Source organism: Pristis pectinata, chromosome X, assembly GCF_009764475.1.
Source record: "Pristis pectinata isolate sPriPec2 chromosome X, sPriPec2.1.pri, whole genome shotgun sequence".
In the NCBI taxonomy this organism is placed as follows: Eukaryota; Metazoa; Chordata; class Chondrichthyes; order Rhinopristiformes; family Pristidae; genus Pristis; species Pristis pectinata.
In genome coordinates this window covers 5,290,488-5,302,495 of record NC_067450.1, presented here as the reverse complement: position 1 = coordinate 5,302,495, position 12,008 = coordinate 5,290,488, and the positions used below count along the sequence as shown (strand labels likewise).

At 39.2% G+C, this 12,008-nt stretch overlaps 1 protein-coding gene across 1 annotated transcript in view; it reads left to right on the top strand.

Moving 5' to 3' along the window:
• The window catches only part of kmt2d (lysine (K)-specific methyltransferase 2D), a 148,655-nt gene that overhangs the window by 25,792 nt on the left and 110,855 nt on the right, over positions 1 to 12,008 (top strand). Inside the window, exons 9-15 of the mRNA XM_052009427.1 lie at positions 390 to 577; positions 1,253 to 1,404; positions 3,860 to 3,970; positions 4,819 to 5,930; positions 9,149 to 9,259; positions 9,632 to 9,739; positions 11,066 to 11,170. Of these exons, the coding sequence (XP_051865387.1) occupies positions 390 to 577; positions 1,253 to 1,404; positions 3,860 to 3,970; positions 4,819 to 5,930; positions 9,149 to 9,259; positions 9,632 to 9,739; positions 11,066 to 11,170 (1,887 nt within the window). The remainder of the gene's footprint in view (positions 1 to 389; positions 578 to 1,252; positions 1,405 to 3,859; positions 3,971 to 4,818; positions 5,931 to 9,148; positions 9,260 to 9,631; positions 9,740 to 11,065; positions 11,171 to 12,008) is intronic.

The following is a 12,008-nucleotide window of genomic DNA, read 5'->3' as shown; positions in this document are numbered from 1 at the left end:
GAGAACAAAATTGCTCTTTTATTTTCATCTGGTGTGCTCAAGTAATAATGCATCCTATGAGGTTGCTTGATGAGGGAAAGGACTTAAAGATGTTTATTTATTTTGAAACTTTGTGTTGGGAATCTACTCCTTTGCATTCTAAGATACTATGTGACTTGCTCCCATTCTGTGCATGTGGAAAGTGGGCAGGTGGTTTGGTGGTAGGGTAGTTTGGGTTGACATGATTTGTGTTTCCTTTTCAGTATGACAATAGTGAGAGACAAAGTCCTGCGTTGGGCTTAGTTTTCAATGCAACTTGTGAAGCTGTTCCAATTTTTATTTTTCCTCATTGAGAAACTGCACTGGTTACTGTTAAGTCAAATCGTTAAAAGACTTGTTCTTTTCTGCAGAACTGTCGTGTGTGCAGTGATTGTGGTTCAAGATCTGCAGGGAAACATGCCAATACACAGTGGCATCAGAACTACTCAGTTTGTGAGAAATGTTACTGGCAAAAGAACAGGGATAGTACCGTGTGTACGATATGTGGTAAAACAAATGGACAAACAGATGACACTTTAAACTGCCATATCTGCCAAAAGTAAGTGGCTTCTGACAGTGGTTATTAATTTGGTCTGGAAAAACTGTTCTGCTAGCAGCAGCCATCATTGTCAATTGCTTCCATAATAAGTCACATCATAGTGTACGTACTTTCTCTGCAACGATATGTTTTTTTTCTTCCCCCTCTTATTTAGTGAAAATGTATTTGGATTCCAAAAATTTGGATTGGTGAAATTTAATATTTTTCAACCAAGAATGTAGATGAAGTCTTGTATATAATTTTCATTGCAGTAACCATCCCATTTAACCCAACTGTTCTCTGGTAGTGGTCATACTCTGCATGAACCTACTTCCACTTTGTTGATTTTTTAAAAAATATATACTCGCTTTTTTTATATTCACATTAACTGCTCTTGTATTCAGTCTCTTTCAATTAGTTTTAAGGGACATCTTGTTTTCTTTCTTGCGTCTTAAGAGTCCCTCAGTCCTTGAGCTAGAATTCTTATTTGGAGTGTCAGATCTGTCAGTGGTGCTTGTCCACAACTCTTCCTCTGCAGTGGGGAAAAGTTTGATATTTTTGTTATTCCAATTTGCTATCAGGCATTCAAATAATAATAGTGACTCTGAATAAGATTGAGTTGTAATGATATTCCTTTGAGTATTTTATTCATACGACTATTTTGCCAGTTTAAAGTTCTATATTTTTCATTCTCAGGTGGATCCATGCAGACTGTAGCCCTTCATCTCTCAATTTGCCAGGGCAACAGTACACATGTCCAATGTGCAAAAGCCCACTGCAAAATACAGGGCTTTCATCTCCTGAGCCTGTTGATGAAAGGCAATTAAAACTTGAGTCAGCGGCATCGGGTATGAGTTAATAGATTTACTTGTTTGCTCTGAAAAATGTAATTGCACTGGCCTGGCAACAATGAAAATGTTTTTGCAAGCTAAGTCACAAAGAATGTAAATATTTATACTCTTCTGCTGGTACCAAAGAGTTATTCAATCATGTGAGGCCATAGCAGGTGAACACCATACTCAAGACAATACAGATTGGCTTGTTTAAAGCATAAATAAAATCAAGAAAAACTCTGCACCAACCATTCCAGCAATGAACTGCTATTATTCAAGTGGACCAGGGAGGAGAGTGGCTAAAGACCAGGAACTCTGTACGTTTTATTTGATCACTTGGATGCTGTTGCACTGCAGACTTTAGCTTTCAGTAATAGCACTGTAACTTTGAAGGAATTGGAGCTGTGACTTTCAATGTATTGTCATGTGTAATTTTGTTGGCAATGAATGTAGCATAGTCAAAGCAACTTTTAGTCCTTCAGTCATTTGGATGAAATTTGGACCTACAACATTCAGCAATGTTGTGTTGTTGCTTCAATGAAGATTTCATTAAGGAGTTGTACTATCCTTGTGATGTCCATTCATTGGGGATGAGAAATTTCTGACATTTGACAGAATTCCCACCTTCCGGTTATTAAATTCCAATATTGTAAATGGCTCTTTGGCCACCCAGTTTACCATTATAGATGCAGCAAATGATGTATGGCCCATGGGCCACATCTGGCCCATTGGATAGGACCATCCAGCCCATGAGCTCTTACCATCCTTTTTGCCCTGTGAAGTCTCCTGTCCCATCTGGCTGCTTACTATGCGAGCTGCCCTTACCAAAGACTTGCCAACAGTTATCGGAAATCTGCAAGACAAACCCAACTCCTTAAAAGGATCACTATTTGACATTATTTGGCAGAAGCATGAGTTGACGAGGAGGATGTTGGGATCAGGAACCTGATGCCAGGCCTGGGAAGCATGGATTTGAGGATCCAGTCACATCTTCTGGATCTGAACCAAGATGGGTCCCTAGTCAGCTATAGATGCAGCTATACTGCACTGGTGGACGCATGTCTGCCAGTGTAGAACATTGGAGTACAGTAGGGTGGGGACGGGTCTCTTGGAGGCACTAGTTTCAGTTTTAGTGAGCTCTTTTTAAAGAACTGGTAGATGTAACTGTCTGTAAGATCCTTTGAATTTACCATCCATGGCCATGGTCTCCCTGACAGATTTTTCTTTTATTCCAGATTGGCATGTATGCATCAACTTGAAGTACAATAATTAGGACAGGAGAACAGGGAGGAAATGTGTTTAGCTTTTTGACTTATGGGACCCAAGAAATCTTTACTCTCTACCCTGTAAGGAAGGTGTGAACAGCTAGCTAGTTGGGGGGGGGGGGGGGGGGGGTGGAGGAGGAAGAGGAGAAGAAGAAGAAAAAGTTTTTTCTTGTTAGTAGGCCTTGGAAGTGTTTTGGACTGTAAATCTTGTCAAAGGCTCCTAAAGTGAGCTGCCACTCTCCCAGCCGAGTTCTGGAATGAGCAGGCATTCCACAGCCTGTTTGTTTGCACAATTTCCAATTGCACGATATCTACAGAGTTCCTTATCTTTGGCCACTCTCATCCCTGGTCCACTTGAATAATTTGGTTGGTGCAGAGTTCTTCATTTATGTTTTAACAAGCCCATCCTTATAGTTTTGAGTATGGTGTTCACTTGCTATGACCTCTCATGTCAAGATTTCACATAGCTCTTTTGTACCAGCAGAAGAGTATAAATATCTACATTTTATAGTGGTAATTCAATCTGTAAATGGCTAATTTTATGATGTGGACCACTTGCCAGGAGATGGCACTCTGGCACAGAATGAGTTACCCAGCTGCCACTTTTTTCTTCTCCTTGCCTCCACTGCTCCTGATTATTCTGTGTTATTCAGACTGCTTGCTCTTTTCTTGCAGCTTTTTTTGGATTTAATTTTCAGTATCCAATACATGCATTCCACTTGGTTGGCTGGTATTTATGACACCAAAGTAGAAGATTTAAGTAGTAAAGCATTGTGATTCTTAGGTGGAAGGTACTGTTTTGCACTTTTATCTGTTAATTCATAAGGACCACTTGACGTTTACTAGTCTACATTCTTAAAAAAAAATTGCAACTTCATTGCACGGTGAAGTACTTGAAGGGTTCAGTCTATAATCTATTTTGCAGCAGAATGAATGGCAGGCTGCTTTGCGTGCCATTCTGAGCTAACAAGTGAATTATAACAGAAGTCATGAGATGACTTTTGCATATCCTCGCCAGTGGTATTGTTTAGATCAAGAAATGAGGATTGAACTTGTCATAGCTTGTGGTATTGCAAATTCATGCTTTAAAAAGCTGCACTATTGTTACAATAATTTCTAAATCGAAAGACTTCTCATGAAATCTCTGGGCATATTTAAAATCATTATTTTAAACAACCTGAAATGTATTATTTTCTGCTGAGCAGAGAAAATGAAAGAACAAACTGAGTGGACTGGAAGCCAGCAAAAGGACTTGAAACCAGAAGAACAATTGATGAGTGAATGTGTTGCTGAAGACTCTTTGCACGAACAGGAGGGTGAGAAGTCTGCTTTTAAACTGAGGTTGTTTAATTGGTTTTGATGTGTTCTGCTGGCTTATAACTGTCATTTTTCATGTCCCTTTGTACAAGTGAATTTATTTCCATCAGAAAAGATCAAATGGTTTCAATGTCTTATTGCCCAAAATATCCATTCTGTCTTAGTTTTTGACCTACAATCCTTTTGATTGCACTTTCATGTTTTTGAGTATGAAAGTCCAGAATAAAAGAATAGGATGGTGCGTCGGTTGCAGAGGATGTAGCTTGGTTGTGATTTTTCTCCCGACCCTGCCCTCGGTACCCTGCTGATTTTCACCATTCAGACCATCTGGGATGATGTTGGAATATGACTATTGCTAGGAAAAGCAGAGAACAGTAGGAATTAATGCTTTCAGGTATGCATTAACTTGAATTGGGAGAAAGCGAAAGGAATTTGGTGTGGGTGTGTGTGTATGTGGAAGGGGGATAGAATTATAATCCTGGGTTAAATTGGCAGGCATTCTACCACTGTTTTCTCAAGTACCTATGTTTCTAAATTTATCTGAAGTTTTAGCCAAATGTTCTTTTTGAAATGTGTTATTAGATTATGCCACCTCACACAAGTTGTGACAGAAATTTTGAGGACTTACTACTACATCAAACCAAATAACTACTGTACTATGTACTTAGACTCCATTGATTTCAAGAACTCCTCTGCTCTTCAAACTCAGTTTATGATAATTTGACTTTTGAAAGTTATCAATGGCACATTTTTCAAGAATGTTGCAAAAGGAACAGAAGATCAATAATATTGGTATTGGTGATAGAGAGCTAACCACTACTGTACTAATTTTTGTTTTGTTTTGTAGATTCTATCAATACAGTTAGTAATGTGGAACTGGAAAATCCAAAACAACAAATATCAGAAGTTAACACTGTGGAACAGGTGGAATCTCAGTCTCTTGGTTCTTTGGAGGAAAATGGAGTTGGGGTCTCAACTTTACAGAAAGAATTTGAACATGAAAAGCCCACTGAGAGATTGCATTCTTCTCATAACACAGAGATTCATAAGACTTCCGAAACTGGGACACATGGTGCACAATCTGAGAGCATTAGAAGTTCAGTGGAGTCTCCCTCTGCAGAAAAAGAGCTTGCAGAACACTTTAGTTCAGAAAAGACAGACCAACCAGAACCCTTCTTACAGACACAGGAAACAAAAGTGGAAAGCTCAGTTTCTCTTCTAGACCAGGCAGAGGTTTGCATTAATGCAGACATTGATGCTGGTCCCAATAGTTCCATTCCACAGGAGACAAAAGCCAATCACTTCACCACAGACCCTGACCTGATGGATTCTGTCAGTATTTCTGCTGAAACACAGTTAGATGGTGCCTCCTTTGTTTTAATCAAGCAGGAGACTGACAAAATCCACAAAGATAAAACTGAACTCTGTGATATTCCTGCTGATTCAACTTGTGACTCTGTGGATAGAGGTGAAGTTTCTGACATGGTGTCCGATGGAATGGAGACCAAGGGAGATCCTGTTGAGATGGACATAAATGATGATGTGACTCCTATGGAGGTTGTACCTGCAGGAAATAGGCTGAAGACTGAGCAAGACACTCAGATGGAAGTGCAGGATGTTGCAAGTGCAGACCCTGCCTGTAACATGCTAATTAAATCTGAGATTGTGGAGGAAACGTCAAATCAAAGTCAAACTGACTCAAATAGCACCTGCTTGGAACCAGATTTTTCAAATACTTTGGACCGTGATGCAGGCTTGGTTCCAATGGATGTTTGTATGACGTCAACAGATGATATTTCTCCAAGGGTGGAAGATGAGGCTGAAAAAGTAAATTCAGACCTGCGGCTAACAGAAACAGAAGATTCCTTGCCAGCTGATCCTGGTATGATGAAGGGTGAATCTGGCAAGCCTGCAGTTATGAAGAGACGTTTCTCACCAGGTCGGCCTCGAGTCAAACAGGTGAGGGTGGGGGGGAAGGGGTTGTTTTGAAGCCAATTGTAAGTCAGCTAACGAGGCATGCTTGGGCATCAAGCAAGTGGTTGCATGCTCTGTGAAGTTTACAGAGCAGAAGGAAATCTATTCAACCTGCTGGGTCACTGCTGGAGTGATCCAAAACTAATCCCCAACTGCTCTGCTTCAAGTAGTTATCTGATTTTTCTTTCAAAACACAAGCATTTTTTTGCCTCTCGTCAGTTTTTGTGACAGTTCTAAATTAGCTTCTCATTGCAGAATCACTGAACTAAGGGAAATGGTCTTTCCCTGTTCACCACATCAAAGCTCTTTATAATTTTTGTTAGCCTCTAAGCTGACTTTGAGCCTTTTCTGTTGTGGTACAAATAGTATTAGTATATCAAGTAGCATCTTGTATCTATTGTTTCCTGTCTTTGGTATTTTCTTGCTGTACATTCTCTTTGGCTTTTGTGTCCTTTTAGTACATTCTTGCTGACTGTGGTCTAGCCAATGTTTGTTTAATCCATCATTACTTTTGTCTCCTAAAACGCTGCTATTTTTAAAAAAAAAAGTACTGTTGTCCCTTTATGGCTAGATCTACCAGCATTTGAACCTTTAAGGAATCGTATTTGGGCCTAGATCTGCTGTCCCATATTTTCATTCAGTATACAGGCAACTCCTGTGTTGCAGCCATTTACGTTATGGAACTTCACAAAACGCTGCCCAAAAATTTGAGACATGGAATAAAATTCACTCTCACGGAATTTGCGTGGACAAAAAAGTGAATAAATCAACACAATTTATTTCTCTTCATATTGCATTTCTTGACGCATAAGCAGATGATGCAGCTTCACATTATGGGAATTTGCGATACAGACCGTTTTCTCGGAGCGAAACCCCTCCTCCCCACCCCCAAATGCTGGAGTCACCTGTATTACCTCATACTAAATGATTCTACCACCTGTCACCCATTTTGCTTATTTGTCTGTCATCCTGAAATGTTTTGCAGTCCTCGTCTAATAATTCTCCTCCATTTCTGTCAACAACCGCTGCGTCCCCTGCTTCCCTAAACCAGTATCTTTCACGTTTATCTTTTCGTCACACTCTCTCCAACTCGTGTTATTTACAAAGCTCGCGTCCTGCTTGCTTGATCCCATTTACGTGAAATTGCTGCCTTCTGGCTCGTTGCTGGCAGACTATAAATGGTTCCTTTTTTTTGATTGTTCCCCAAAGTGACTATCATCAGCCCTCCTCCAAAAGACCCATCCTTGACCTCTGCTTATAAACTACTACTCCATCTTCAACTTCCCTTTCTTCTGCTTGAAACAAATTGCCTTCCACTGAGTGCTCATACTTCTGAGAGCATCGATTTTGAATATTTTTAATCAGATTTTTTGCCTCTGCCATAACAGTCAAATGGCCTGAATCAAACACACAAGCAAAATATTTCAGATGTTAAAAATCTGAAATAATAGAAGTATACAAAAGGTCATGGGTACTTGAGAGCAGAAGTAGGTCATGTGGCCCGTTGAGCTTGCTCACTTAGCAAGGTCATGGTTGATCTGGTTTTAGCTTTATTTCCACTTTCTTTCTGCCTGATAACCTTTCACACCCTGCTTATCAAATATCTATCTACCTCTGCCTTATTGTTCAAAGATTTGGCTTCCCCCATCTCTTGAGGAAGAGTTCCAAAGAATCATAACCCACTAAGAAAATTTTACCTCATTTAATCTTGTAGTTATTCTTTGTTGTTTTATATGTTCTGTCCAATCTCACCTGCCAACTTTTAAAGAAATTGCACAATCATGTGCTATTTCTTTGAGCTTGATGGTATCTTTAAATTTATTTAATTAACCATGGATGATAGGTCCTCCCCTTGGAGTTTTTATTTCTTGTTAGAATGTATCTATTCTTTGCATTCTGAAAGATCGCCTTAAATATCTGCATCTCAATTGACCTAATTTGCCATTTTGCCTATTGCAGATGTGTTCATCCTGGATCGCATTGGTGTCCAGGAGCTCCCACATGCTGCATTCGCACACATTGCCACCTGTCCTGTCTTGCTTAATTTATGAATCAACTAAATTATTTTACAATTATTTGCAGGAAAGCAGCGTCTGTATGGGAAGAGGGTGAGTTACTTTCAGCCTGAGGCTTACCACCCGAATGCCTCAAATCAGTGACCGTAATCAAAGTCACAGATGTCAATCATGATGACTCTGGGTTATGGAAATAAAGACTTGCATTTGTATTGCACCTTTCATATTCTCAATGTCCCAAAGCACGTTTATAGTTTGTTTTTAGCTATTTTGTAATATAGAAAGCACAGGAGGTGCAAACAGCAATAGAATGATGACCAGATAGTTCTGGGGAAAAAGTCCTGATGAAGGGTCTTGACCCGAAACATCCAGATAATTGTTTTTTGTTGTGGTATTCGTTGAGGGATAGATGTTGGTTGAGATACCAGTGGGATCGTTTGCATGCCTTATCAATTTAATTACACCTCCTAAAGTGCAGCGCTCCTCAATACTGCACTGGAAGTGATTGTAACTAATTTTCTTTTTGCTGCTTGAGCACATTTAATGCTGGAGCCACCTTGCTCGCTGTCCCTTGACAGCAATATCCACAGGTATAGGCTTATTATTTATGTGTATGCTGACAAAACTCAATTCTACGTCTCAAGCATCATCGCTGTATCCACTTCACTACTGCACTTATTAGAATGCTTGTACAATATTCAGCACTGGATGAGCCACTGGTCATTTGGCACCACAAATAGGATTTGTCAGTTTTCAATAATTATGTCCTGCTTTCCTAACTAAGCCACTTAAATAGTTGTAAGTCCTTTGGTATGCACCTGTGAGACTTAACTATATTCTATATAAATGGAAGTCTATCATTAAATTATTTGACATTGTGTGCACTGTCCTGTACTCATCGATACATAATACTAAGTGAATGATAAACTTTCTGCTGTAGGTTTCTGAGATTCAAAGCCAGAATGGCAGTACGGGGGAGTGATCATTTTGCTCAAGGCTATTTTGTGGAAGAAGATTCTTGCAGGCACTGCCCTATAAATGTTTCAATTTGTCTTGCCTGATTTTGCACAAATAATCTTGTGTACATAATATCACTCTTAGATGATATCTATCTTTAAACTCATTGGAAATGGTCTTTTTTTAAAAAAAAAGGCATTTTGCAAATAATAAATTATTCTGCTTCAACAGGGTCGTTGTAACAGTTTTCCAGGTAAAAAGCGACCACGTGGTGGTCATGTTGGACGAGGGCGAGGACGATCACGCTTGAAGTCTGTATCTGGAATCTTGGAGTCTTTGGGGGTAAGAAATTAATGGTTTGGGTAACAGTAGAGCAATGCTTACTGTAGTACCTAAAGATGATGCACATTCACCTTTTTAGGTGTGTGTGTGTCTATACATCATTGTTTCCTGCTGAAAATTGAGCCCAGAATACTAATGCATCACTTCCATGCTATTGCAGCAGGCACTATGCAGACTGTGATGTACACGCACCCCTGAAATTGATCTTGTATGAGAGAACCATGATGACATTTTATCCTGACAAATTCAGAATGTTTTTCTCAGAGTAATTCATGACCTTAAAAGAAATTCAGGGATTTTAACTGTGGAAATCATTAAAATTATCATTTAATGCAGATTTTCTAGTGCTGAACTGTTTGTTTCCTGTCTTAGTCTACAGGTGTAGATACATCTCCAAGTAAAGATGATGATGATGACGATGATACGATGCACAACACGGTGGTCCTCTTCTCCACTGAGGACAAATTTATTCTCCTGCAGGTAGGATTTCTCAGGATGATGATTAAGTGGTAATAAGTTGTCTAATGTAATCCAAAGTGAATAGGCCTCTGAACATTGGCACTCCTATTAAATTCACACATGATAATGAACAAATATTTATTGGGAATTTGGATTTAATTTTGAAAATCCATTTTTTTTCCTAATTTAAATTTTTTGTAGAGTCTGGCATCTTGTTCAAGAAAGGCAATTTGTTACCTGGATGTTCAGTGCCTGGTGCAACTTTTCTATCCATGTACCTGATATTTGGTTTCAGCAAGGGAGTTGAGGCTTCAGGGGTTGTATTATTGATGAGCTTTCCCAGGGTTTTTGCGTGCACTTGTAATCTTGAGTTTTGGGCTGACTAGTAGTATATGGTAATGGATGTTCCTGAGATGAACTATGGCAATGGAGTGTTAGAAGAGATCTCTTGAGGTATTAATTCAACACTGTAAACAATGCATGTTCTAATTGTTGATTTGGATTCTTGAGGAATTTGCTGGATGCCACATCAACGAGTGCATGAATTTTTGTGTATTGTGCTGAGAAAGAACAAGGAATAAAGCTTCCCCCCCCCCCCCCCCCCCCCCCCCCCCACTCATGACTGTGTAAAGTTCTAGTACACAATAAGTGTGCATATAAGCTAGTGGCCCTTCACGACTTAGAGCTCTGGAGTTTTTTTTTGACATCAGCAAGTTTACTAATCATTCTTCATGCATTCAAATCCAAATCATTTAATGTATAGGATAAACAGTAAGGGCCCCAGCACAGATCTGGTCACAGCCTTTCAATCACAAAAGTAACACTCCTCCATCACCCTCCTCCATCAGTGAGCCAAATTTGGATCCAGTTTACCAATTCTTTTAATCTTTCAGATATTGTATTGGTTAACAGTGTTGTTGGAGGTGGGTGTTCTGCGCATGTCGAGTTTCTGTATGTTGAATGGATGCTTGCCAATCGTTTGCTGGGGACTGATCTACAGGACTATTAATGCACATACATCAACTTAAATGTAATATGCTTTGAAATCTTGGGCTGACTGAAAACTTTCTTTGTTGATCTCAAAGTTGCATTCAGCATTGAACCTTGGCATGTTTTACAGTGCTGTGTCCTTCCTGTGTGTATTAATGTAATGTGTGCAGTCATACTATAGCTGTTAATAGTTGATTATGCATAAATGTTTTGGAACATTACAATTCTGTTGTAAACATGAACAATAAATAGCAGAGATGACATGTCAAATATGTTTACAGAATTGTAATGTCTGTATGTGTTAAGAGGAAATTTGTGGAGAATGACTTGTAATGCTATATTTGTGTTATTTCTCAGGATATGTGTGTGGTATGTGGGAGCTTTGGACGAGGAATAGAAGGACAATTGTTGGCCTGTTCACAGTGTGGGCAGTGTTATCACCCGTATTGTGTCAATAGTAAGGTATGGAAGAAGAGAAAAGGAGATGATAGTCGTATTTTTATGCATAAGATCTGTGGCACTACATAGACTAGTGGTTCTCTACTGATGCCAGGTACTTCTCCACAGTAAAGGAGAAAAACGAGCAAATTGTATCAGGTTGTAACTGCAACATGTTGATTTATGGCACGAGCACCCTTTTGGCAAGAGAAATTTCATATTTTAAGAAGTTCTAAAAGACATGAGCAAAATTACAATCCTTGAACAACAGCAATGGAAGTAATTTGAGTATACCAAGAATCACACTTCACATTTTGATTCTAGGACTTTAGTGTGGAGAGCAAATACAGTACACTTCATTTTTTAAAAAAAGCTTGAATTTTTGCAACTATTGACATGAGGGAATGAAACGCTCTTTTTGCATCCAGAGGTAGCACACAAGAATAGGCTAAATGCAGTTCTGAGTGCACATTTGCCAAAAAAAAAGGAAATCCTTTGTGCATCATGTCACACAACAGCAAAATTGCCTCTGTAGATTTATATTTATCTTTTTGTTGAATATAAAGTGCAGGGTAATTTTTCCTCAGCATGTTTTAATAAAGTTTGAAGAGTAACGCAGTAAAACTCTAATCCACTGTCTGACTTTATCTGAAATTCCAGTGGTGCGGCATGTGGCTCACCGAGGCTCTGGTTCCCACACTCCCTTCTCAGTCATCAGGGCCCTAGTTCCCACGCTCCCTTTAAATTTATCAGATTTACTGGAAAATTTATCATTGCAAAATACAACATGTCACAAAAAATAGTGAATTAAAAGTGTGGTGGAGCATTAATATGAATAACATCCAACAGTCTAGAAAATCTG